Here is a 27057-nt window from a genome sequence, read left to right as displayed (position 1 = left end):
TTGCAGGAAACACAGTTTTCCGTTGCTAAATCATTAGGAACAATCTCATTTTTAATTACTCTAAATCAGACAATTCTTCTAGGATAAGAGAATCCTAGGTAAACTCGAACAGAAATTGGAAAGGAACTCCCTAATGGATGTGTTAATGCAGCCTGTTTGTGACACAGATCCCTTGTCCCATTCCTTCTGGCTAGGGCCAAATGGTTCCATTACACTAACACCTATCAAAGATGTCTTGGAAGAGAGGCCAAGGACTACCTGTACCTGACTGTTGAACAGCACTCTAATTTTAGCCTTGAATCCTAGAGGCTGGAAATGACTCACAGTGGGCGTAATCTGAAGTTGCTCAATACAAGTACTGAGTGTAAGCATAGGCGTGGGTCTGTTTGCTTGCATGCTGCAGTCATGTTTTGCAAATGCATCATTTTTCTGAGACATGCTAGAAAGAACCTCCACAGCCTATGGGATGGATCAGTACTATCAGCAATTGCTCAGCACAAATCACTCAGAGCTCTTTTTATACCTTTAGGATAAGCAACTTCCACATGTACAGTAATATAGCTCTCCCTGTGCTTACGAGGCAACACAAACGATGACAGCATGTTTTATTGTATCAGCTTCTGATTCATAATTCTTTGGCTTTATGGTGACCAATTGCATATGCGTTTAGAAATTTAAAGATGCTTCTTTCCCAAGCTACTCTCAGCTGCCTCTGCAGCAATAACAAAGAATGATCTTGGACAGTTTCACATGTGATTAATAGCTGTTCAGATTGCTTTGGCAGTTTTAGCATATGCTAATTGGGTTAACAAGGTACTAAGTGCTCCAAGGTGTTATGAATATGTCGTAAAATCAGAAGCTCTGCTGTCAAATACATTCTTGTGGTTGGTAATTTACTTGCAATGCGCCTACTCCAACAAATATCTCCTACTCTCCCGTGAAAGGCACTAGTACAACAGCACAAAGTGCATCTTTATGTGACACCGTCTAATTTCTGGGATGCCTGGACAATCGAGCCTCGGTGGGCCCTTTGCCACGGGTCCCTGACACCAGGCTCTTCTCAGGCAAGCCAGCCACATGGCCGCCGGGGCACAGCCAGGCTGCCGGGGCCTGGTGGGGCTCTGAGGGGCTCCATCCACTGGGGCACTGCATCCACACAGGGCTTTGCATTTCCCATATTCTTCGCAAACATGAGCCAATGAGATGTCCCAAGTACCCTGCGCGCTCTGTTTTACAGATAATCTCAGACAAAACAGTCACATTGCTGTTTACAGGACAGAGCAGGAAAAAACAGCATCACCTATTCCTATTTGCTCGTTTTGCCAGAACATGACCAACTTATTCACTAACATAAGGGACAGGTTCACCTGATACCTTCTCTTCCTTCTGCTAGTTCTCTCTTATCAAAATTCACATCTCTCATTACTATTTCTGTGGAACCGAGCCACTCACTATTTATTGCCCTCCCTCTCGCTCTTCTTTTTCCTTTCCCATTAACTTTTTAATATTCTTATTCAACAATAAAATTTAAGTTGACATTGATTTGGAGTCAATAAAATAAAGACAAACCATATATTTTTGCCTGATTACACTTTATGACAAAAAACATTCCTGCCTAAAGTTACCACCAGATCACACCAACCTGAGTAACTGCACCAATCATTTTACCCAGCCAAATCACTGGATGAAATTACAACTAGGAGGTGGATTTAAAGCTCTTCGTTGACTAATCAGCCTCAATGAACACAGCTCCTGGCAACAAAGAAGTTGAACCTTACATTCTATATGCATCAGGAAATTAAGGATAAGAAATTTCATTTATTTTCCAACTGAAGATTCCCACTGGTTCCAACTGAACCAGTGCACGATATGCTGCAGACAGGAGAATAACAAGTGTATGAGACATCAAGCAAGGAAATGATCACTCAGTCAAGGGTTTATTTGCCTAAGACCTAGTCACCCAAGAACACATTTTAACAGGAGCTGGAGAGGAGTCCACAGAAGACAACTTGTTCCAAGGCACAGCTCCGATTGTAAATGGTAGAGACTCTTCATGCAATTAACACTCTTCAGTGGAAACAGGGGTGACAGCAGGAAGGAAATGTTTAATCTTTGGATCTAAAATCATGACTCCTCCTTGCTTGACTAAAAGATTAGTCTTGGCCCAAAGCCAGTATCAGGCTCATAAAACTCTCCGCTTTCCAGGGTAAAGGTTCAAAGCAATAATCTGCTTGAGAGGGGAGCCAAAATCAGGTCCTACGAATGTCAGTCTCTGTGTACAGGCTTTGTCCTGGACACATAACTGGTTTTCAAAAGCGGAGGTGGGAAGACAGATGCGATGGGCTGCTGGAATCCACACAGCTCATATCATAGAATCACAGAATGGTTTGGGTTGGAAGGAACCTTAAAAACCATCCAGTTCCAACCCCACCTGCCATGGGCTGGGACACATAGGGTCCTAGATACCTATGTATACTTTCACACAACACTTTCAGGTGATTGAGTTGTGTATTTGCTATGTTGCAATTGACTAAAAGAGAAAACATCCATCTTTCTGCACCAAAAAAAAGATAACCTTGACCAGTCACACAACAGAAATGTGCCAACACTCAAACAGCTCCTGGAATAATCATTTCCTTTAGGATACTGCACCAGATCATATTGCTGGCTTTAACCTGGCAATGCCAAAAAATAAAAATAAAATAAAATACAATAACTTTGCATATAGCCGCCAACTTAGCAAAAAAAGCACATCAGGTTTAAATTCCACTGACCTCAAAGGACAATAAATATACGCCCAACAGTGAGCTTACATTGAGCTGAATTGAGGCTACCGTTCCCTCTCTCTGCCTGCTGCTCTTGAATTATGTACAAGTCTGAACAGTTTGGCCACCTACCCTACATGGTGAGTAGAAGATGTGTGATTCAAGCTGCACATGCAGTTGCTGCTTCCAACGACTTCTTCGCTCCTGCTCACCCAGTACAGCCCCTGTAGTGCGCAACTGGGCTATGCAGGGGGAATGGCTGCAGCTGGATAAGCTAACACTCCTAACCCTCTTGGCTCAAGCAGTTTAAAGGAATGCACGCAATTTATTTAATCCCCAAATCCATCTTATTGTAAGAGTTAATAGTCAGATAATGCTATGTATAACATTCCAAACATGCCCCTATAAATAAGAAAGCACTGAAATAGAGGAGTTTGCAGTAAATGGTCAAATCCAGTTCCAAGTTTCTCTTCATTAAAAAACAAACCAATGTATTAATCTTCACTGCTGTAAATTTTAGCGATGTGAAAAACAGATTCTAACAGCTTCTGAGCACTACAAGCTGCTTCCACGCTTTAAAAAGAAAGGAGAAATAACATTAAATCCACTTTTTAAAGGCTTGTCCTTCCTTTGCATGTTCCCATTCTTACAGCACATTTCATTTGTAACCTGGCATTCAGCCCTGGAGAGCATTTTTTCCCAATTCAAAAATGCTTCCAGGAACAAAACAAGGTCCTCACTACACTTACAGACTTCTGGTTAAAACTATAGAGTGTCAAACCAAGCCTTGCTTAGTGCTTTCTTATGAACATAAACTACCAATAAAAAAAAGTAGAAGGACATGGCAAATGATCCTCTCCCAGCCCTCCTGATGAGCAATGGCTGGCACTCCTTTACAAATCTGACAGCAGAGGGGACTTGCTCACCATGCAGATGAATGCAGGTAACAGCTTGACTTGAGCTGTGTCTCAAGAAATAAGGCAAGAAATTCCATAAGATATTCTGTTTTGATGAAAAACTTCAACATGGACTTTTAAAAAAATCTCACAGCTCACTGTCTGTGGATGATGTTAAACACAGTCTGATTCACTGTTCATTGCCCTTCTTCCTACAAAGCAAAATAGAAAATCTATTTGTTGTGCTACTGGCTTGGGATTCCAAGCTCCCATCAGATTCAGTAGAAACACTCTCTTCTCTTGGCAGTAAACCTTGCTCATAGCTGCTTCACTATACCTTTTCCATAGCTGCTCGGGCCCAGTTACAGAAAGTTAAATTCCTCCTTAATAAAATTAGGCTTTAAAGTAAATTTGCCTTATTTATCCTTCCTGAAATGGGCTGAATTCCTCTCTCAAAATAAAAATGCAGACCCTATCTGTGAAGATTTGGCCCATCTCAGCTTTGAATAATGAAAAGAGGTAAATTTGTACCCCTAATTAAGACAAAACTGAAGGCAGAGATGACAAGATACACACAAATAACATTTTGAGTTGTACCACCACAAAGATGTCAGGAAAATCTCTGAACAAGTACTATCCATTGATTTATAAAAAAGGATGCCCAATGGTCTCAGCACGAAGTGGAACTAAACCAGAACTTCTGATGCGATCACTGGGGCAGCAGGGTGAACTCTGGCAAATCACATCACTTCTCTGTGACCTGGTTTTCTCAACTGTAAAATGACTCTGGCTGTTTTCCAGCAGGCTTTGAGATCTCTGAATACAGAATATGAGATAGACATGACATGCAATAGAAATCATTTGCTCTTTTGCAGCTTGTCTGCGTATTTGTTAAATCAAGATTTACCATCAAAATAGAAGGAACAGTGAGACCTCTCCTTTTAGTGATGATAATGTGATAAAGATAAAAACTCTTCCTAATTCTGCCATCATTCAGGACTCACTTAATACTCACTCACTGCTAATGGCTGCCATGATTTGGTTTCATTTTCCTCATCCATATAGATGGTGCCTTGGGACATTCAGAATTGTTCCTTTATTGTGCCCCATCAAGAGTTTATCTTAAGGTTTTAAAAATCACTTTTCTTTGCTAGATTTACCTCCTCCTCTACAGCACAAAGAAATTTAGCAAAAGAGACACAATCTGCTGTGATTAAAGAGAAAAACTAGAAAAGTGTTCTAGCTCTTATGATGGTACTTTATATTGTTTTCTATGAGGGGAATTACATCCATTAATGGTGATTACAAATCCCTGTGTGTTGGGACATTAGCATCCCTTATGCTTGTTACTGACATGAAAAGAGACAACTAAAATACTACAGAGCTGCTTTATCAAGCACTTATCCTATTGAGTCATTTAACTTTAGCCTTTACATAGGGATGGGATGCCCAGAAGAATTCTTTGAGGAATTTATCAGATATAAAATTAAGAAATGCAAAGGAAACCTCTCAACCATCAGGATCAATTTTAGCAGTTCCTGTATCATTACTATCAAACATTAATCCAACAAAAATGCCAGGTTCATGGATGGACTATGCAAGTGCCTTGTTTCAGGTCTGCACCCTGCGATGTACACCCTGGTTCTCCCGAAACACAGCAACGCTGCTCTGTCTCACAGCAACCGCGGACTGGGAACCAGCAGATGGAAAATGAGTTGCATATTTGTTTAGAAGACATCTGCTTTGGCCCAGCTTTTACTGGACTATTTTTAATCATTTGTCTTTCCCCTGAAAAGGAAAGAGTTTTGTTCAAAGGCTGGAGGCCAATCCTGCTAACACTGAACCAAAACCCCAACTTGCCGATGGGTCCCTGAAGGGCTGGATGTGGCGTGGAACGATGGGATGCTCAGGATCGTGCTCAGATATTCACCCGGTATACAGTGAGGTGCTTTCCTTGACCCAGTGAAACAAAACTGACTAATATTTTTCCTTTTTTTTTTTTTTTTTCCATTTCTTCCAATGACTTATATTTTCTGCCTTGCATCTCTGACCTTAGCAGCTGCCTAACCCAGTGCAACAGCTCTAGTCTTCTTCCTGCCTCTCTGCAGCACCACACAGCTAATTGCATTTCTGCTTCAACAGTGTTAACATTTCTGTGACGAAGGATGGCCAAGTGCTCATAAATAACACATGGGCATCACACAACGACAGGGTCATAAAGCAGCATTTTGATGAGCTTGAGAAAGGGTAGGTTTTTAACGTTATTTATCAGTCCTGAAATTTCTCTCCCAGAAAGCTGTAAGGGCAGATATTTCATAAAGGCAAAAGGTATCAAAGATTCAGTTGCTGTGGCGGGACAGCACAACTTCAGGGTTGGTAAAGACGTTTTGCAAAATACCTGCAAGTAGCACTGAGACTAGCACCTCTGGAAGAATAGGAAGCCCCAGAGATTTTAAATGACAACCCACAAAACCAACAGCAACAACAACAAAAACTGTGAAGGTCTGGTTCATACACTATTACTTTTCAACCACCAAGGGAGTGAGGATGCAGTGGTAGTCTGTTCAGCCACTGCAACAACACCCAGAAAGTGACCGATGAAGCATGGCCCTCAGCCCCCGGCCCGTAGGCTGCAGTCAGCAGCACCTAAGCCAGCACAAAGCTGGGGGACAGCACCCACAGGCTGGGTTTCTCAGTGTGTGTTTCAATTTACTTTCTTCTCTGCCTATAGCTGCTACACTTCTGACTGATGGTTTAACAACTCCTGTTTTAAAGGAACATCACATGCTTGGGTTAATAAAAGCGTTCCTCCCCTTGGATAGATCCCCTGCTGCCCTTCTCTATTGACTCCTCAAGATCACACAGCAAATATCAACACTGGAAAACTTTTAGAAGTAATAACGCCAACCACGGCCCAAGACCTGTGGGACACAGCTGGTTCCCATCCTCAATTCCTCCTGCAGCCTCTCTGCAAGCTGAGAAGGCTCAGCACCTCAAGAGATTGTGCCCTGAAGACATGACAACAAACCCAACCGCCTCTTGTGAAAATAAATAACAACCAGCCAACACACAGCTTTTCTCCACAAGAGAGGAAAATACACATGTGTGGTCCAGCCATGTTCTTTCAATAATTGTTTATTTGCAAGTACGGCCAGGAAGTGATGCTGTAGTGTCAGGAAAAATGAACCCAGGGAGGAACGGGGCTGTGGAGTTGTGCCACACGTTTCACACCCCTCTGTTTCTCGCCCACACGCACATTTGAGGAGGGTAAATTTGATTTTGATGGTTGGTGGCTTTTAAATTAATGTAAGATCCAAACAGAAAAAACTAAAATTGGTCTGGACAGCAGCAGCACTGTGATTCTGGAAACCAAGGCTTGGGGGAAGCTTTGGATGTCTCTCTAGTCTGTAGGTTGCCAGTAGCAAGGCACGCATGTGGTTTATAAGGTGGGGAAAATGCTGACTCCAAGGCAGGGAAGTGCCTCCTAAAGAATCCTGCAGCAGAGAGACTTGGCCCCAGAATAAATACTGCCTCAGATGACTAAAAGGACCGGGAGTTTGTGGACTAGCAGAGATGAACATCATGAACCTCCCTATAACTCAGAGGCTTTTCTTCCCTTCTTGATCTTGCGGTGAGAGGAGACAAGCCCTTACTGGGAAGTAAGGGGAAAAAAAAAACGATACATTGGGTGGTGTGATCTCTTCCTCCACTCCCCTCATATTTAACTTCCCCATTTCTCCTGTAAGTTGTCACCTCCCTAGGCTGCCTGCTCAGTTCTGTGTTTCCCTGTATCACCTCCCAGCCCAGCCAGTAACTATGTTCTGGCGATGCTTCAAGCTCGATCATCGCTGCTGCACTTGGCCAGGCAACATACAAAGACCGAGCTAGATGTGGCCCTGCTCAAAGAGTTAATATCAATTCACTCATCGTCTGTCTGCTCCTTTTTGCCCACACTCAGGCATTGTAAAGTATGAAAAATGTGTAAATGAGTTTTATATAGGTTTTATGTATAGTTTGGGTAGAGAAACACTTACCAGCAGACAGCAAGCTAAAGAGAGGAAAAGTTCATGTCAAGATGGTAAATTGTGAAATTTTCCAGGAACCGATCAGCTCTGGAGACAAGCAGTCTTCCCTGAATCCCCAGAAATGGACAGATTCAGTGCACCAAGAGTCAGCTGAATCTGGACAAGACCAGCTCACACTAGCATCACATACCAGTGGTATAATTTAGGCTGCATCCAAAAAGTAGTGGCTGCAGTAAGCAAATATAAATACACACTTGATGAACTAAAGGACTTTCCAGCAATCTTTCTGAACAGCTTCCTAAGAGCTACTGCACACCAGTACAACCCTCCACTCCTGAATTAAAAGTGCTCTTACAAATACTGGTTGTGATCTATGTTTTCCCTGACAATCTCTTATGAAGAAAAGGAGAATTTGCAACTCTTTCCCCTTTTCCTCCTCCTTCACACACAGTTTTGCTTTCAATATCAAAGCTCTTGCTAATACTAACTTTGAACTTGGATGATCTCCAATGTCCCCTAATGTCCTTGATCAAGAAAGTCTAACAGTGTTGCTCAAAAATCTGTTCTTAACACTGATTTCTGATCACACACAGTCTTTTCTTCCTTTCTAAACAGTTATTCTGTTATCTCTTTATAGCTGGAACTATGCCTTTCCAAAACGAAGTTCCTTGAACAAACCCAGCTCTCCACAGCTATTAAGCGTTAACTACACAAAAATGATGAATTTTAAAAGGAAAAAAAAATCTATGCCAACAACAAAAAAAAGCATACTGTTCCCCAAGAGGGATATATTTAATGTACAGCCAAATGAAACAAACATGCTGTAATCACCAGAATGAAACCTCAGAAACAACTCAAAACAACAGCAGAGGACAAATAAATATGAACTCAAGTTCTTGGAAGAACAGGAGGAGAACGATCAGGTTTAGATGAGGAACTGCTTCTTGCTTAATGACAACACTGAAAGTAGAACTTGAGAAGAAGTAAAAACAAATAAAAAAAGTCTCCTTTAAAATAAGTTCTGAATCCTGTTTGCTCCTTTCTTTCCAAGCCACTTTATATTATCTAGGACCTGACCCAAGAATGGCTAGAGACAACCCCCAAATCTCTAATGGATGCTTTGTATTCCACGTAAGACCTCATTTTGGGGGAAGACTATACAATCTATATCATCTATCCATTTTTAATCAGTCCTTTTGTCCCTTCTATCCATGCAAAAATAGCATGATGCTGAACCTGGAGGACCCATTTCACATCTTGAGCAGGCTTGTTCACAAAGTGGTGAGCAGACCTTATAGACAGTAAGTCTCAGAAAATGCCAGTGCAATCCCATTTGATGTGACAATGCAAGTGAGTCTCAGGGCAGCCTACGGGATCACCTCACCTGTCTTGTGCCCGGTACTGGCATTCTGTGCTGTGTGAGAACAGAACTGAAAAGCAGCCTTTCATGAGGAGAAGGGAAATGAGTTAGTAAATTATTTACAGGTCACTGAATGTTAATTTTGATAAGCAATAATAAAGAAATACCGTTTAATAATTTACAGCTCAGTTTACACTCTCATTATCATATATTTAGAAGAAAAAGCAACTCAGCCACTTGACCTCAGAACACAAATGTATTTTTGTCTTCCCACTACAGACAGAATCTTGCTGGAAAAGAATGCTGTTTAAGATTAACATGTAATTTTAACTGCACCCTACTATGTCAAAGATCAGTTCAGATCTTCAAACTGCTCTACCGTTCGAAGTCCAATTCAGCTTTTAATGTAACGTAAACGGCAACAAATTTTGACATCTTGTTTCTTTGAAAATCACAGCATATTTATAAAAGTCAGACAACAGCTGGTCTGGCTCTAGAGCTGAAAAATAGAATATCCTTTAATTCTTCTGTGAAAATCAATATTTTTTTTGAATTCTTCTATTTAAAAATGTACTAAACTCAGGTTGGTGATCTTTGAAAGAAAGATACGGATTTTACAGCATTTCCTTCCTTCTTGTTTTGTTTTGATTGAATCAAACTGACTCACTTAAACATCCTCTTTCTTCTCAGCAGGCATCAAAACATTTTTTTATGTTCAGTTTGGTAATAAAGATTTGTTAATATGGAGTATGATTTATTTCCTGTCATTTAACTCCATAGTGTACACCACAGCTAAGCCTTTCAACCACCTTTATGAGGGCAGCTTTCTGCACCTTATTCCTGTGCACTTTAAAATTACAGCCATCCTAGCTAAGCAGAATCACATGTTCTTCAGAAATGCCTTGTGATTGCGAGATACCACATTTGCAGTGAATTTGGAACACTCCGTATATCCACTAGGATGACCTTTAGCTGTGTGCCTTGTGCCTGTAAGGGGAATGTGTTCATCAGCACGTTAGTGTGGAATCTGATTTTCATGCTGCTTGAAGGAATGGAACGGAGATGTCAAGTGGGCAGCCACGGAAATTACACTTAATACCCTTGCATGTATGTGTTGACCCTTGGCATTCATACCTGCGTTGTTCTCAGGAGAGATTCAGCCTGAGGGAGTCCCATACACTTGTTTTATCTGAGTGACTTGAGTTTCATTTTGCAATGTGATTAACTTATTATCTACCAGAAGATGCATTAGATTGAAATGGTTTAAGGAAAAGACAGAAAGCAGACTAAATGCTGATCCTTGCTTCCTAAAAAGAAAAAAAAATCTATAAAAATCAGTAACAAATTTTCTTTATGAAGGGGACAGCAACTAGATGAAGATTTACAAAAGAATGTACTTTATAAAAGAAATAGAGAGTACTTTATTTGTCCTGGGCACAACTGCCAGTTATGCATAGAAGAAAATGTTGTCAAAAAATCTTTGAAAAATCTCTTTCCATAGGACTGCTCTTTCAGGGACTTTCAGTTGGATCTCATCATCTAATCATCCAACTGAATCTGGATTTATATCTGCCACTATTTATAGTTGCAAATAAAAAGAGAGAGAGAGAGAGAGAGAGAGAGAGAGAGGTGTAAAAAAAATATCTGCTGCTTCTGCACTGAAGGAAATAAACCTGTGAGTGCAGAGCAGTTACTGTTCATACACCACCACAGGAATAGCCTTCCCCTGGGGACACAGCATTTTTAGAGCAGAAGTCCCATGAAAATTCAACAACAATTTCAGAAATCCCAGCTAAGATATTTAAAATGCATGGCAAATTTCATGCATGCCTTTTATGACATTATTCCCTGGGAATATCAGCCACTGAGCAATAACATTTCTATTCCTGTATTCTATACACTACAGATGTTCCAAGTTTCCTGATATTCATTCATTTGAACCCATGCAATGAAACTACAGGCTGCTCCTGAGTCAGCAAGCTCTCCATAGGCAGCAGTTTTTTGTCTTTCAGAGTGCATTAGAAACAACTGCATTGGGATTACAACTTTTTAAATATATTATAACTAAAAATCTGATGCTATTCATTTCACATGAAATGTCGTCTGAGGGGAGAAAGAAGGAACCCTTTGCAAAGCTTGTGCCTTATTCTTTGTTTTGGCTTTGCTATATTTTCACAGTGATGAAGCAAAGCTTGGTGAAACACTAAAATCTCTGGGAAATTTCTTTGCTAAAATTCAACTATTGGATTAAAAAATGGGGTCTTTGCTGGAATTCATCTACTGTCATCATCTCTTTTTTGGCTGTGGGGGAAGTTGTACAGCCACTCGGTACACAAAGAAATAGATGTGGCTCAACTGCATGGTCTGGACTTTAGATAAGGTTCCCTGGACAATTACTATTAAGTTCCCACAAGCTTGCAACAAGTGTCATGTTTTAAAAGGAGCTGTTCATGTTTTGCTTTGTTTTTCAAAAGAATATGTACATCTTTTCTAAGAAAACTCTTTGAAACCAGACAGCCTGCCTTTAGTGATCTCTCCACCCACAGCTCCAAAAATACTTGCTGGCAACGACAGAAAGCAAATATCCCTACCCTCAGCAACACTTGGACAGGTCACTTCTCAGAGGTAAACCTCTTGATCACCCACTTGTTACATTTAGAAATGGGTGATGGAAAAAACAGATAACACATAGTTCATGCCAGGATTAAACCTGGATGAAAACCAAGGTTGGTAAGAATTACTTTTTCCCTTGTTTTGAGATGTTTTCAAAGTTCTCAGAGAAACCAGAAGGCCAGGGCCCCCAGATTTTCCCTGGGAGGTTTGTGCTGAAGGCATTGCCAGTAGTGATACAAGTGTTGAGGGAGCTGCAGATTGTGTGCTACATACATTACACATCCGAATAAAGGGCTGTCAACTGACTGCACTTGTAGATGACAGGCAGGTAAACTCCTACAAAACTGCAAGTCACAGTGATTAGTATACAGACAAAAAGGTAACGTGAGATTCAAGCCATTCAAGTCTCCAAACCAGAGATTAAGTTATACCAAAGCAGAGCTTAGGCCTGGTCCTGTAGAGCATGAATTCAGATGCAGCCTCCCAAAGCCTAAAGAAATCTGAAGAAACGACCATTGAGGAGATGCCAGCTCCTGGCTGAACAATTTATTTCCTTGATAAGATAAACATTTTGCTACCACATGACAGTATCTTGAAAAGAGTTAACAACCTATAGCTAGTGAGCACTCAGTAAGGCTAATTAAAGTGCCAAAATATTTTATCTCAGGATTGCCTTTGCTAGCTATCATGTTCTCCCTGTTCCACAGGTGAGGGCACTAAGAACTCAGTGTGATAATGGCAGCAACGCTGGGCAGTGTCAAAGCAATAGAAATCTATCCTCTGGGGTTATAATTCACTCTTTTTTCCATCATAACTTTACGGGAAAAATTCACTAAACAGTCAGAGGTCATTTTCTATTACATAAATTTAATTTTACTTGTGGTACCACAATTCATCAGCCACTGTAAGGGAGCAGCACTCCAGACAATGCACTACTGAATTTGGGAATGTCACTTGCCTGGACAGGATCAGTGCAGAATAACCACAACAATACTTAGCTAAATGAGACCAAATCAATCACTTCCTTTCCCTGTTAGAAACTCTCCGTTGCTAAATCTAACCTAATTTACTGTGAGTAAGATATATAGGTTACAGGAAGAAATCTCTTCAAGCCAATGCCCAGTCCCACCTGTCAGACAGCTCTGTATGTAACATCTTTCACAGGGCTCTGGAAAACAGGAAGATTTCTAAAGAAATACTCCAAGTGCTGTAGTTAACAGCAACCTGCTTTTACCTCCCCACTCCCTGTTCCCATGATCATGCTGTCCCTTAGCTCTGTTGTAGCCAGAATTTCCATCATGCCTTCCGACTCCCTTCCCATCAGCTGTAGCCTGCAGCAGCCGTTAATGACCGACAGAGTGGCTTGCCACTGAAAGGTGATTTGTATTCACTTCAGTCCCACTGCTCTAGGTCTGTAAAGACTCCAGCCTGTAGTGATACCTTTGATACAAGCACTACCGAGGGTCAGCAGTTCTTGTCCCCTGTGATTCCTCCCATGCTGCCGCAGAAAGGTGCCTCTTGCCCACAAACCTGCTCTGACTCGGTACGGAACTGGCTGGCAGAGAAGGACAAAGCTGACCTTGGATCATGGGATGCACATACTGTGCCACAACAATGCCAGAGGGATAGAGGACTTGGATCGCTAGCTGTGTACCTGCTTTGTAAGAGCTTAAGAGATGATTTAAAAAAAAAAAAAACAGTACCAGGGGATTCAAAGGAAAAAAAAAATGCTTCAGGAAAGTAAACTCAATAACTGAAAGCTGTAGAAAACTTGAATACTGTTGAAGAAAAAGAGATCTGCTGTGTAGTTTTTAAATTTGCTTGTTATATTGGTTCCCTTGCTGAGGAACTAAGCAAAAACTAAATTGTCAGCTCAGTCCTAGTGAGAGTGCTCTTGTTAGCAGAATTAATTAATGCCTGCATTTGCCTTATGGTATTGTTTTAATTTCCCTGTTAAATTCCCTCTCTGAAAATGTGAATCTCCCTCATTTTTATTCCACACCTAGACTTTCTCTGTTTGAAAAAATAATGTTATATATAGGCATCAGTGTTTTAAAATGTTTTTTTTTTTCCTTACGTTGATGTTCTTATTTCAAGGGGATTTTCATAAAAGGATTACTGTTGTTTCAGTATTTTGTAGCAAGTGTTTTTATTTATTTGAGATTAAACAGCATAATTTAATCTGTTAATTTAAGTATTGATAAACTTCCTGCTCACCTTACCATACTTCACTTCTTTACAAGATCCCTGGATAGAGTGGGATCTTTGGTTTTTCAGTTTGGTTTTAGGCACCTTCAATACTTAATTTCCAGATTAATTTATGCTGGGAAGCAATTATCAACCACTTTTTACTGCATATGTTGAAGGTGGCATCTAATAAACATAGTGATTTCCCCTATATTCTCCTTGTGAGGTACATTACAGAAGAGGTTTCCTGTACTATTGAATGTCTGGGCATTTCTGTTCATTATTTTTTTAATCTACTTTTTAATCAGAACGCATTAACACTAGGCAACAGTCCCAGGAAGTATACCTATTTAGGAAAGCATGCAGCACGTTGGTGCACGACTCTTACAGAGCTCAAGCTCCAAATGATCAGTAGCATCAAGGAAGAGAGTGGGGGATCAAGGCTCCCCTCATTCCTGTATTACTTGGAAATGAAACTTCCAAGGAACTGAGAATTACACCTGAGTAATTACCTCTACTCCTGGCAAGCACTGAGACCCTTAGAAATGATGGATTTTAAGGACAGAAGGGAGCCCAAATACTTGGTGCCCTAGTTTCCTTTGTAACAAAGAATCTGAAGTAGTACTTCCTGCATCAAATCCTATTTTTTCCTTGAGTGACAATATTGCAGAGAGAAAACTATTTTGCCTTGACTTGAAGCCTTTAAAGAAAAAAGAATCCACCCCGGGTGACTTCTTCCAACAAGCCTTAGTTCTAAAAGCTCTCCTCTTAGACTAATTACCTCTACCACCAAGGCAGAAGAGGTCAAGATCTCAGTCTCATGACTTCTGATGATGAATCTAAGATGAGCTAAGTCCAGTATCTAATGGAAGAGATAAAAGTATATCATGTATATTTATTTTTAAAGAGCAAAAAGTTCTCAGTTCACATTTCAGTGCTTTTTTCCATATCCAAAAACAACAGGAGGAAACAAGAGCTGTTCTCCTCAGCATTTTGCAAAAGCCAACAAAAAGAGGCTATTAGAAGATGGGAGCAGTATCACCAGAAACAGCTGTTTTACAAGCCAATAGATCAATGGGCTTAACAAATGAGAATGCCCTTCACGCTGGCATTTTTAATGCAATTCCCCACTGCTTTGAATCCAAATATAAAGACTGAAATCCTGTCTGTTGTGAACTGAATAGGGCAAGGATTTCTCACGAAGAAATGGTTTTCAGATAGCGTGTTGAAGAGGGCTTACTGTACAGAACAAAAGCCGTCTAGTCTGCCTTTTGGAAGAAGATGAAGAAATTTTGCATAGTAGGTTACCTAGGACCTAACATGGATGCCCAACAGGAATAACACTTAGTGTAATAGTGTTCGTTATCTATTGATTCTGTGAGACCAGCTAATGAACCCACTTCTTCCCTCTACATAATACTTTCCCAAATGACAATCCCAATCATTCTTTTTTTTCAGTCTATTAAATATTTTAGGTTACAGATTGCATATAGAAAAAAATCGTAATATTTTATATGTTCTCTCTTTTTTTTTCCTTTTAAAAAGGTGCAGACCTACAGATCTGACTTGTAGTCTGTGGTTCTGCTACACAATATTTAATGAAAATGAAACATCTGAGCCCAGGGATAATAGCTTTATATATTTTTGTGAGATAAAAATCCAAGAAAATTAAAGATATTAAGGACTAAGATCCAGATTTAAGAAGCTACTTAAACATGCATTTCATTTAAAAGAAAGGAGTAATCTCTCTCTCTCCTTTTTTTTTTTTTTTAAAGACTTGGATTTTTTTATTTATTTATTTTTAATCTGAAGACTCTCATACAATCGCCTGACCCCTGCCTGCAGCCAGGAAAACCTGAACATTTAAAGATTTGGTAACAGTTTTGGAGCTAGGCGTATAACTAAGAATAATTTCAAAGAGGAGCCTGCCACCGTAAATATTGCTGTGAATTACCTTCAGCATAAAAAACTGGTCTGAATTCTGGTCTGTATCCTGTGTTGGGTGTTGTACAAACACAATGTTTGGAAGAATTCCCACCCGCCTTTGGATTAAATTCTTAATCCAAACAGAAAAAAAAAAAAAAAGGTAAGTGCAGTGCACCCTGAGATGTAATTTGTGATGGCATCCACCATATGCATGACAGATTTTGCTCCGTAGAAATAGGACTCAGCACTTCTGGCCCCCAGTCAAGTATACTCTATACACCAAACGATCCCCCTGGTAAATGTTGCAGCCAGGTTCAGCTGTCTTCAGAGAAAGCAAAATCCTTTCTGAATTTACAGTAGTGTTATCTCGTGCCCACTTAACAACAAAAAATCTTCTGCCTTTCTTGAGTTTGAAATGCAAAGGTAAAGCTTTGCTCTAGGGCTGCGCCTTGATGAGACGCGAGACAGAAAGCACTACTCACAACCCCGGAGAAGTTGGCTTACAAATAATTTGAAAGAAATACATGTGACTTGAGGCACAAGGAGTGTTATTAAGCCAAAATGCTACTTCAACTTGGGAGTCTCTGAGACTTTTTTTTTTTTTTTCTGTCTAAAATGTTTTTTTGGCATTCTCTTCTCTGAAAATTCAGCTCATGCTTTAGGTAATCCTTGGGCATAAAAGCAAAATTTAGGAAAGGGACAAAGCATGTCAACTAAAGCTTTGCATTCTTTTGCCTTCAGATGTTATATTCAGGTAATGTTGATTCTTAAATGTTGCTTCAGAGTTGTTTCTGGCACTGAATTAACACATAGATGTTCCCAGCACATGATTAATCTGTTCCCAACCTGGCACACTACTAACACTACAAAGCTCTTGCATGTGCTTGTAAATGTGCCTGCTCTGAACAGCCAAGTTTTTTTTTTTTTTTTTTTTTTTTAAGGTAGGAGCTTTCTTCTGGCTCTTCTGGACAGGGATATCACTAGAGCACAGAGGGAGGTCACTCAGAGCCTGACTTTGAACTCCTGGGAATAACTCTGGTGACTGTGCTGGAGTTTAATAGCCAGGGAAACTGCCATCCACTGAACACTTTACCTATTGGTGCTGTTATCAGTACCACACAGGTTAATTACAGCACGTTACAGCATTTACCATGTCAACTCTGTCAAGAAACCTGAGCTAGCAAGCACAAAATGACGCAGTCTTCCAGCACTGGTATCTCAGTACCAGTCTATGTGAGAAGGTAAATCTTCCCAACAAGATTGTCAGACCACCCTAGAAGATAAACTCAACTACACACTGGAGGAAGAAATCCCTTTTCAAAGTTGGAGAGTTAAATAACCTGGAATGACAGCGAATCATTCCAGTTCTGTGAAATGTCACCACTAGGAGTTCTGTGCTCCTTGCACGGCTTTGGGATCTGCTAACACAGAGTTCCCTCTTAGCAGATGCCAGTCTGTGCTCAGGGCCTTGCACAGCAAGCAGTGGAAAAGCCTGCACCTGTGCTGAGACTGAACACAGGTGGGCCTGCAATGGGGAGTAAGACAACTCAGCTCCAGATGTCATTAACTGGGGTAACACTGTGTAGAAAAAGATGAGAGAACCATAAAGCTATGTGGCGAGTTCACTTTCCTTGCAGCAAAGACATGGAAACAGAGCACTTTTGGGGCTAAATTCTCCACAGTTCGCTGGCAATAGCATCAGTGACAAAAAGGAAAGTGCTTTAGCAGGAATTGCCTCTCTATCTCAGGATGGATGCTACACCAGTGGCTCAGACTCAACAAAGCACATACATGTATATGTAAGCTTTAACAGTAAACTGGAATTTGTTTCTATTCCGTAAATGTATATATACAGTTGCATGACCACAAATAGCTTTAAATCAGCAAGTGAACCTATCCACTTTTAAAAAGTAACGTGACCCAACCCTAGAACTGATTTAGCCCGGCCCCAGTGGTAACAGATTTTTGCCTATGTGATTTGGTGCTCAATTTATCCCATATATATTTACCTTTCAGTTCAGACAAGATCTGTAGGCAGAAATTCCTACAACTCTTTCCAGGCTTGTATCCTTAAACCAGCTGTTGCAATGATGCGCTGTCATTCAAGGCACAGCCCAACATCTCTGGTGCTGCTGGCACTATAGATCTTGTATGCAGCTACAGCACATAGTGTGGGGTGTCTTATGTCTTACCCAGAGCTTGCCTGTCTGCCCTAATTCATGCAACTGAGTCAATGGGCTCGGGGCAAACCAGCAAAGCTTATATGAATGACTAAAATTAAGCATGAGCTCAAGTACTCTACTGAGCTAGGGTCTTTGTCAGGAATGATAAATGGGAAAAATATGGAAAAGCAGGGTGATTCCACATGGATTAAAGACATAAGAAAGTAATTCTTCCACACCAGGCAAAGTATTTGCATACATTACAGTGGTCTTTGGAGTAATACTTTTCTAAGGCACATTATTAGTTAAAAAAACAAAAGCAACAACATGGGAACATGCTTTTGAGATAAATATAACATGTGGTCTTCCAAAGGTAATTTGCAATTAACTCAATTAATTCCTATTTCTGAGTCCAACTTTCAAAATACGCTCTGCACTACACTGCATTTGTGAACTTTATGACCGTAAACATGAATTCTGAGTTTATGAAGATGCCTTTCTACTCTGTGTAAAGAGCAACATAGTTAGAGCCCTGACACAGAGATAAATTCAGAATGATTCTGCAGAATTCATCCCTTTGCAAGCTAAACCGTTTCAAAACAACACACGAAGAGAATATGGATATTCTCTTGTTGGATATGACAAACCTCATCACCTTAGCTGAAGTAAATTCTCACTAACAGCCCATTTACTCCTACCACCAACTGCTGAAGACAGCAGTTGGAGGTATCAGGGTGACAAATTCAAGTCAGGCATCCTCGTGGAGCTGAGAATCTGGACTCAGATTGTCTGACAAACAAACCATCGAGTACATACGTGCCGACAGCATGCAGCAATCCAACAGAACGTAGCATGTCTTGGGGCCATCCATATGCTCCACCATATGTCCACGAGGCGTACGGTCCAGAATCACAGTCTCTGGAAAGGGTAGGTCTCCCAGGCTCTCAAGATACCAGCCAGGATCCCAGTTTTGCTCTATTAATTGGTGTGTAAGCACCTGCATTCCCTCCAACAAACTAGTGATTTTAGCTCAAAGGGTAAATGTGGAACGCAACCAACTGTTTGCTGATTCAGAAGCTGGCTCCCAAAAGGCAAGTTTTAGCAGGGAAAGAAAAGGTTGCTCTGGGCTGTTTCTTCAGAGCCAATTCTAACTCTGTGTACTAACCACAAAGAAGCTGCAGCAAAAGATGTTACCATGTAAAACAGCAGTACTGATGAGCATCCAAAAACAGACTAGATTTAATAGCCTAGCAAAAGGGAATACAAGTTTTGACTCAGTAGAAGACAGGTTGCAATGTTATGTCTTTTCTATTCTGCTTTTCACTTACATTTTTTCTGGGGACAACTAGCTGCAGCATGTTTTCACATTTCAGTCCTACCTTATCACTATCCACTGTATTCTGTGATGTCCTGGATGCAATGGAAATGGTGTCTGGTTGACTGCTGCCATCTCCTTGGCTGTCTGCGTCATCTACTCCATCTCTGCAAAAGACAAAAGAGGGAAACAACCATGCTTACTTAACGCACCACCTTGGAATGTGCACAACTTTATAGGTGGATTTGAGAAGTGCCGAATCAGCATGCCAGGGCTGGCTTTGCACTAAAATTACCTCACTGATACAGCCTATGTTGTTGTGTAGCTTGCAATTTAAAATGATGTCACCCTCAGCCATCGGGTTGGGATTAGCACATAATCACCACGTTTGTTGCTGGAAACAGGATGGCTGTTGCCTGCGTATTTACAGCACAGAAGACTCTGGTGTTCAGAAATAGCTCTGTAATGAGGGTGTCAGGCAGAAATTTTCCTTAAATTAGATTTCTGCCTTAAGCAAAACCATTCAGCCCTGGCTATATGTGGCACAGAAGGAAAGGACATTTCTGTTGTCTCACAGGAACCACACTTTCAGGAATTTAATATTAAGCCATAAAGATGATATCCAAACAAATATGAATAATGACAGTGTAGAGCTCTCTGAGACTACCTCTATGAATCTGCCAGCAGAGGGTATTTTCTCCCTTTTGCAGTTCTCCTAAATTTTTATCGGTCTTTCAAAATAAACATTTTAATAATACAAAATACAATAAAATATAACATAAACAACAACACTGCACTAGAAAGCTCTTAGACTGGCACATGTCCCCAGGAAGAAAGCTCTGGATCTCTGCCTTGCTCCTAGATGACCTGGGTTACTCACTCTTTGGATACCTCTATAAAACAGCCTGCATTATGAGATTGGATACATGATAATATTTGATGAGGAAGGGGAGATGCTCAAACTACAAGTGGCTTTTGGGAATGTCAGCCTGACAACAAAAGAATAATCAATTTTATATAATTTCTATTTAATCCAGGATTGAAAGAGTTTGACCAAAAAAATGTAATATTATTTTCTAGGATGAAATGAATTTGTATTTGATGATGAAACACAGTTTCTTCATTCTAGTAATATATTGTCATGACCAGCTATGACTTTCATTGTCAAACGATTCAAAATGCCAAACAGGAAAAAAAATTAAAATCTGTTAATACTCAAATATGTCATTTCTCATTTGGGACAGAAACATAACCTTGGATTCTGAAGAATTTTTACTGTTCATTTTTCACCAATACTTCAGAGTACTAAAATTAAAGACCTTTGTATGAATATAATAGGAAAGCTACTTTTGCCAAAACAACGTAAAATGCAAAGATGATGAAAACTGCTTTCAACTATGGTAAGAAAAGCAAGTGAATCCAGTAAAGAGTCCACAGACACTACACTGCTGTTGGCTGACAAACCTCTAATGATTTCATGTTGAATGGAACGACTGAGGTTACCTTCTACTGTTGTTTCGCTGCTTTGCTGGTGTCTTGGGGAGCTGAATTGGCTCTTTCAGAGCTCCTTTCAGATGGATAATCCTTTCTTGAATGACTTCCCGGATGTTTTTGATCCATTCTTGTTTTGTTTCAATACTGGACGCCTGAAGTTCCACAAGGCAGAAAGACAGACACTCTATCACATTCCCAGCATATCACCTTCTATGTAGAAGAATCGTGGTTGGTTGATAAAAATGCATGATTAACTGCTTCTCCTCTCTGATGTATTGTTCTAGCTGCTGGATACCTGGTAATCCCAACTGAGGGTATTTTACTAGAGCTATTTGGCAAGCAACAACAAAGCAGCTAAGCTCTGGATAAATTTAGTTAATGCTAGCAATACAGCATGCTCTGTGGAGAGGAAATAGGTTATCAGTGCACAGCGGGATTTCCTCAGACTAAATAACTACCAAAAAAAATCTTCATTTGAAAATCACTTGACAGAAATGGCTGTCAGCTCTGGAGAGCTGAGGAAAATGTTGACTGTCAACAAACCCAGTGGCATAGGACTAAGGGAATTACACCTCCCAGAAAACACCCCGAGATGTGTCCTGTGTTAGTGTATAGCTGCTCAGTCAAGATTGCAAGAGATTCAATTTCAGCAAGGCTTGACTCAGACTGTGGCCTTGGATCTGAATTGCTCCTGACGCAGGCATGACCCCACCGACAGATATGGAAGCCATGTGAGTATGAGGATGGAAGAAACTGACCTTCCATTTAGGGCTCTCGAGGCCTCAACTAGCAGCTCTAAAGGCAAAGGAAACAAAAAAGACTTACTTTCAGCACTGTTTTATTGTCTGAGGATGGTGTTCGTCCAGACCACAAAGCAAATTTACAGGGATCTCCTTCCACATGTTCAGTCACTCCCAGTTCTGAGGTCTAGTGTGGAGGAAAGACGGTAAGAGATTTCATATAAATGAAGCCTCATGAGTCCAGAAAACTTTACATTTGTAGGGAGAATCAGGGGAGGCAGGGATGGATACGGGAATGAGATCTTGTCTCTGCTTTGCTACACACAGATAAAAGACAGAAAACCATCAGGGTATGGCAAGAAAGTGTGAATAGTTTAAGTGATCCTCCATGCACTTCCCACCCACCCATCACATCTCACTCTCTTAAACCTCCCCAGACTCACTGTGAGTTTGGCTTCCCACAGGGCCCAGAGCCAGCCCCTCCAGGTGGCATGAGCATCCCCAACCCAAGACAGGGAAGTACAAGCCATCCCCCAAACTCTACTTCCACCTACAAGAAATGCAACACCCAGAATATTTCTTTGCAGCCACACCTACCAGTAGCTTGTTCTTGTAAACATATTTTGTGTGTCCTGAAGAATCTTTGATCTCCTTGCTAAACACCAAAGAGATTTCAAAGAGAAACAAATGCCTCTCACGGCCTTTCCGAATTAAAGACTTGGGATCCCACACTTGGAAGGAATCCTGAAGGATCAGCTCTCCCTGGACGTCCAGGTTCTCATCAAACCCTAAATAGAGCATACAAAACACATTGGCTAGTACTTGTTCTTGGGGGCAGTAATGCCCAGAAGCAACAGAGCTAGGAGGATTTGGAATAAAAGAGTCTTTCTTGTTTTTATGCGTATTCTGAAAGGACATTAATGGGCATTTACTGCCCTGGTGAAAATATATTTTTTTTTGTCTACTGCCAAATCATAATTATTTCACCAGAGCCAAATATGCCATATGTGCTAAATGAGACTTCTGCTAAGAATAGTAGTAATTACTTAAAGATAAATATTATAAAGCTTTCGGTGGTGGTTACTGTACACAGAACTGCAACGCAAGGAATCTTATGCATGTCACCACAACTTCAGAGGAATCTAAGATGCTGTGGCTAGAAGTACCCTGTCATAACATGATACCCTCAAGCATGCTAACCCAACCTCCAAGGGCCCGTCTGAGCCCACAGCAGTGTGCTGGGGGAGCTACATGTATAAGAGCAAATCAGTAGGTTGTCTGAAACATGCTTTCCAGGAGTAGTTCCTGAGCTTCCAAGCCGCATGTCAAAAACCTTCATATCTGAGGATTGCAGGATGCCTTCCACATAACCTGGAGGCCTGATGGAAAAGGGAGTCCTGGGGACAGTTCTCAGGTGTGGGCTGGGTACAAGGTGCCCTTCCCGCTGCTATCTCAGCAGCCCATGGGTCACACTTCTCTCCAGAGAAAACATTTTCTATAAATTTGAAATACTTTTTTTTTGTGATACTTCTTTTCCTTTGGGCTGATTATACCAATATTTTGAACCACAAACTGTTTTGACTCAGAAAACCAGAACTTTTTCTTTTGAAATGTTGAGAGTTTTAGATGTTAGAAATGTTTTCATCCAATAATCATTACAGCTGTCAGCAGTTCAACTGACACTGTTTCAGAAGGTATTTTTGTTTCAGTAAGTAGGAAACTCTTCAACAAATATATATATTGTATATGTCTACATATACATGCAGATGTATATATCCATATATAAATACATGTATACGTAACATATACATATACTACATATGTAAATATTTTATACACAAATATAAACAAAATTCCAAAGCTTCCTAGCCAGTCTCCAAGACTTTTGGTGAAATTTCAGAAGGAGCTAGGAATTTCCTGAAAGTGATGGCCAGTCAACAGTACTGCTATAGCCAACCTGTGTTAACCTTCTAAACAAGTTGTAAGAAGGCTCAATTCACGCCCAAGTCCTTTCCCCATCCACCCATCCACCTGTACCTTCCAGCATGCTGACGTGCATTGCATCGTTGGCCTTCTTGGGGACACTGAGCATCACTTCCAGACCATCTTTGAGCTCCCCTTTGCCTTCCTCACAGCAGGTTAGCAGTTCCTAAGAAGCAATGCAGAACACCTGTAAGCAAACTCTGATCATGCTGTCTCTATCTCATGTTTCTTGGTATGTAGAGTGCAAAGTTGGAACCGTGTCACTAACAGTGACAGGAAAAAGCTGAACTGCATCAAAACTCACTGTGGATGCTCACAAATAGGGGGTATCATATGGGAAGGACTATAAATCAAGACAAGTCAAGGTGTTATTGAACGAGACTGCACTCAGAGGGTTTCTGAGGTTTTATGCCCATGTTCCAGCTACACTAGCTGGGGAGCAGGACCCCAGACTGCTCCAGCAGCATGTCTGTGGCACAGTGCAGGCAGGGCTGGCAGGGCGCTCTGCCCAGGGCAGGCAGGTCCCTTCTAGGAAGTCACCCGAGAAGGAACCCAAAGGGTGACGACTGAAGGGCTGTTTTAGCCATCCCAATAGCTCTGGTTTGCGCAGTGCGGGCTTGCTGTCCCACAGCACTCACAAGACTGTGGCAAGCCTGTTGTTTCAGCAAACTGGTATGAAGCACAGATTTGTTGAAACACTGATTGTACCCAGTAAGTACCTTGGTAGTACGGTGCACCACTCCATTTGTACATACACAGGAAGCATGCATCTAAAGAGATGCAAGTATCATCTATGGTCCTAGCTTGTCAAGGTCAGAATCTGTCTCTTCCATTTTCCCAAAGATATTTTTTCTTGGCTTTTCTAGTTTAGAACTGAACAGCAGCTTGTTAAGTTAGATCTAAAATTCAGTTATTGACAAGATTTGGCAAAAAACTATAACCAATTTATAAGAAACCAATCAAAAGTTTTTGTTGTTGTTGTTTTATTTTTAAATGGGAAATGCTAGTGCTTCATTTTTAAGTCTTTGTTTCGTATATGAAGGTTTTCCCTGTTTTTCAAACACAAGTGTCCATTCCCAAACAGAATCTAACAGGAGTCTCGGTGAAGAATCCTTTCCCAAAGTTCATGACTGCTGTCACTGAAGCCTTTAATCAAAATATTACATGTCACAAACTTAGTAAGAAGAAAAGGAAAGTAAAACCATTCTGTCATCCCTTCAATTTCCCTTTCCCAGTTCTTGCTTTTCAGGATTAAATCCACTTGTACACCCACAACCAGCTGAAGCAAGCCATCACTTGTTTCATGTTTGCTTTTTTTTTCTTTCTGTGAGTATTTTCCTTTAAAATATGCAACCTGATTTCACACTTTGTTGTCATGCTCAGGCCTGGGTAGTAGGAGCAGCAGCTCAGTAGTAGCTGCTTACAGATCACAGACAACTTGATGAAGCAGCTCCTTTTAGAATAAAAGCTAACTCATTACAACTGTGAACTGCTCTGCGTGAGCTGATTTGGGCAGCTCACTAAGGTACCTTCAGTAGGAGTTGGTATTTTGTGATCCTCTGGACAGGCTTGATTAAATAAGAAGAGATAGAATTCGCCAGACCATGCCTTTGCTGAATTTCCTAGAAGAGATAAAAACAGCAGTCAGTCATGGAAAACTGTTAACCCCCTGCCAGACGGATCCACCCATAACAAAGGTCAGCTCTGTATCTCTGCATTTCTTTGTTTAGCATTTTAACTCTCTTCAAGCTCACATACAAATATCAGTGTGGTTTCAGAGAGGCTGGCAATAAACTGCAGTGTCCCCCTAAGGCCACTCAGACTGCAGGAGCAGTGTGCAAGTTGAGCTAAGGCTACACTGAGTAAACTACACAGGCTTTGATTTAAATATGACTTATCAGTCATGTCAACTGGTTTCTCTTAGCTATGAAGGCTGAAAGCAGAGTTTTAACGTTCAATTAAAATGGAGTGACATTAAATTAAATTGAACAAGTAGGGTGCAATTTAGCTGTCTAAACATAAGCAGCTAGTACCATCTGAGAGCCCTGAGGTAGCTGAAATATCCACATGGGAGCAACGCAGCTGACAGTGCTGACAGACCTATGCTGTTCTGAGGCGGCAGCTGGGGGCCGGGAGAGAGGCCCTTATGATACCTCTTATAGCACTGAGTGCTTCTGAATGGCAGCCAAATGTCTGTGCTGATCACTGTGACGTGCTCATGAACTTCTGGAGTCATCGCAGATAGGTATTGGGTGAGGTCTGCAAAGGACTACAGTGGGAGCTCCTGAGAATCCCTCAAGACCCTACCGCACATATTTAGTCGTCTAAAAGATTTTGAATATTTGATCCCTGCTGCCCTTCAGGGACAGGTTCTGTGCTGACGTAGGACAGGCTGGGATTCCTCTGCCTCTGCCAGGCTCTGGGCATGCCTGCCCCCCTCCTGGCCAGGATATACTCCGGTACGAGGGGAAGAGATAGGAAGGGGGAATGGGATTTATCTGAGGCTGGAGGGTAACTTTCAGGCTATACAGTGAAGAAGTTGCACAAGATAAAGGGGGAAGAACTGCCAAGAACAGATTTTCTTTCTGTATACAGTCTGATTTTCTGCTGAATACTACTTTTTATTTATTTATTTTAGCTGTAGTGTTTATGCTGAGATGCAAAAATAGCCATTTTTTCACAAAAGGTGCCAACAGAAGGTGTTGGTTTTTGTACTAGGAGTTTTTTTCTTTTTCTTTCTGAAATAAATGCCTGTGCCATGAACAAGACCCAAAAGGAAAGAAGCTCTGTGTGGGGTTTAGGGGAGTTTGCATGAAGCTGAGTCACAGCTGGCTCCCTGTTTGGCGGAGTCTGCAGAACACATGGCTGGACTTCAATTAGTAACTGCGTGCGCCAGCATAGCTTTGGCCACACCTGTGAACTTCCTGAAGCTGGCTAAGGACACTAACTTTTGTAGGATCTAAGTGATTAATTCAGCACTACTCCTTCCTTCCAGCTCTCTGATCAGCAGGACATGCTCCCAGCAAGATGTGTCCCCCTTGGGCACCCCCTTCTCTGCCAGGATGCTCCCTGGTCAGACTGGGCAGAGGCAGTGGAGGTTGGTGGAGTAACAGATGTCCCTGCTGCGTGGGAGCCTGCAGCTGGAAAGCAATAGCACTGCTACATGCAATCAGATAAATACACTGCTGGAGAGGGACGTTCTCCCTGCAGCTCTTCCCTTTGGTCTCTGAAGTCTTGGAATAAGACAGCAGCCTGCTTGACTGTGACTGTCAGGCACAGAGATACCTGAACTAGATTTGAAGCAGCCTAGCCACAGAGCTCCGTGCTCTCATCTTTGCTCTGGTTCTTGTTTGAAGCAAGCTTAGTTCATGTTATAGCACACAATGGCTCACCATTAGACACAGTTTAAGTTACTACTTGGGTTGAAAAGTGTCCCAAGGGCTTGGGGGAACTGAAGGTGTGTGAGGCACTGTGCTAGCAGTTGTCTTGCACCAAGATGAGCTACAAACAGGATCAACATGTAGTCTTACATGCAATGACAGAAGCCCAGGCAAACATCAAAAATATCCTCTACACAGGGCGGCACAGGAC

The 27057-nt window shown here is 41.2% G+C and overlaps 1 protein-coding gene across 29 annotated transcripts in view; it reads right to left on the bottom strand.

The window, feature by feature from the left end:
• Positions 1-27057, bottom strand: part of KALRN (kalirin RhoGEF kinase) — a 502153-nt gene that overhangs the window by 115089 nt on the left and 360007 nt on the right. For all 29 annotated transcript variants that reach the window (XR_014586048.1, XR_014586049.1, XR_014586050.1 and 26 more), the window contains 6 exons: positions 24996-25088; positions 23521-23632; positions 22081-22271; positions 21569-21670; positions 20753-20895; positions 19314-19416 (listed from right to left, as the gene is read on the bottom strand). Coding sequence is in view for 24 of the 29 variants with exons in the window: in XM_083841888.1 (XP_083698014.1) it covers positions 19314-19416; positions 20753-20895; positions 21569-21670; positions 22081-22271; positions 23521-23632; positions 24996-25088 (744 nt within the window). In the remaining 5 variants the exon portion in view is untranslated. The remainder of the gene's footprint in view (positions 1-19313; positions 19417-20752; positions 20896-21568; positions 21671-22080; positions 22272-23520; positions 23633-24995; positions 25089-27057) is intronic.

This window comes from Anser anser (assembly GCF_964211835.1).
Source record: "Anser anser genome assembly, chromosome: 6".
Classification (NCBI taxonomy): Eukaryota; Metazoa; Chordata; class Aves; order Anseriformes; family Anatidae; genus Anser; species Anser anser.
This window is presented reverse-complemented; position numbering and strand designations above follow the sequence as displayed.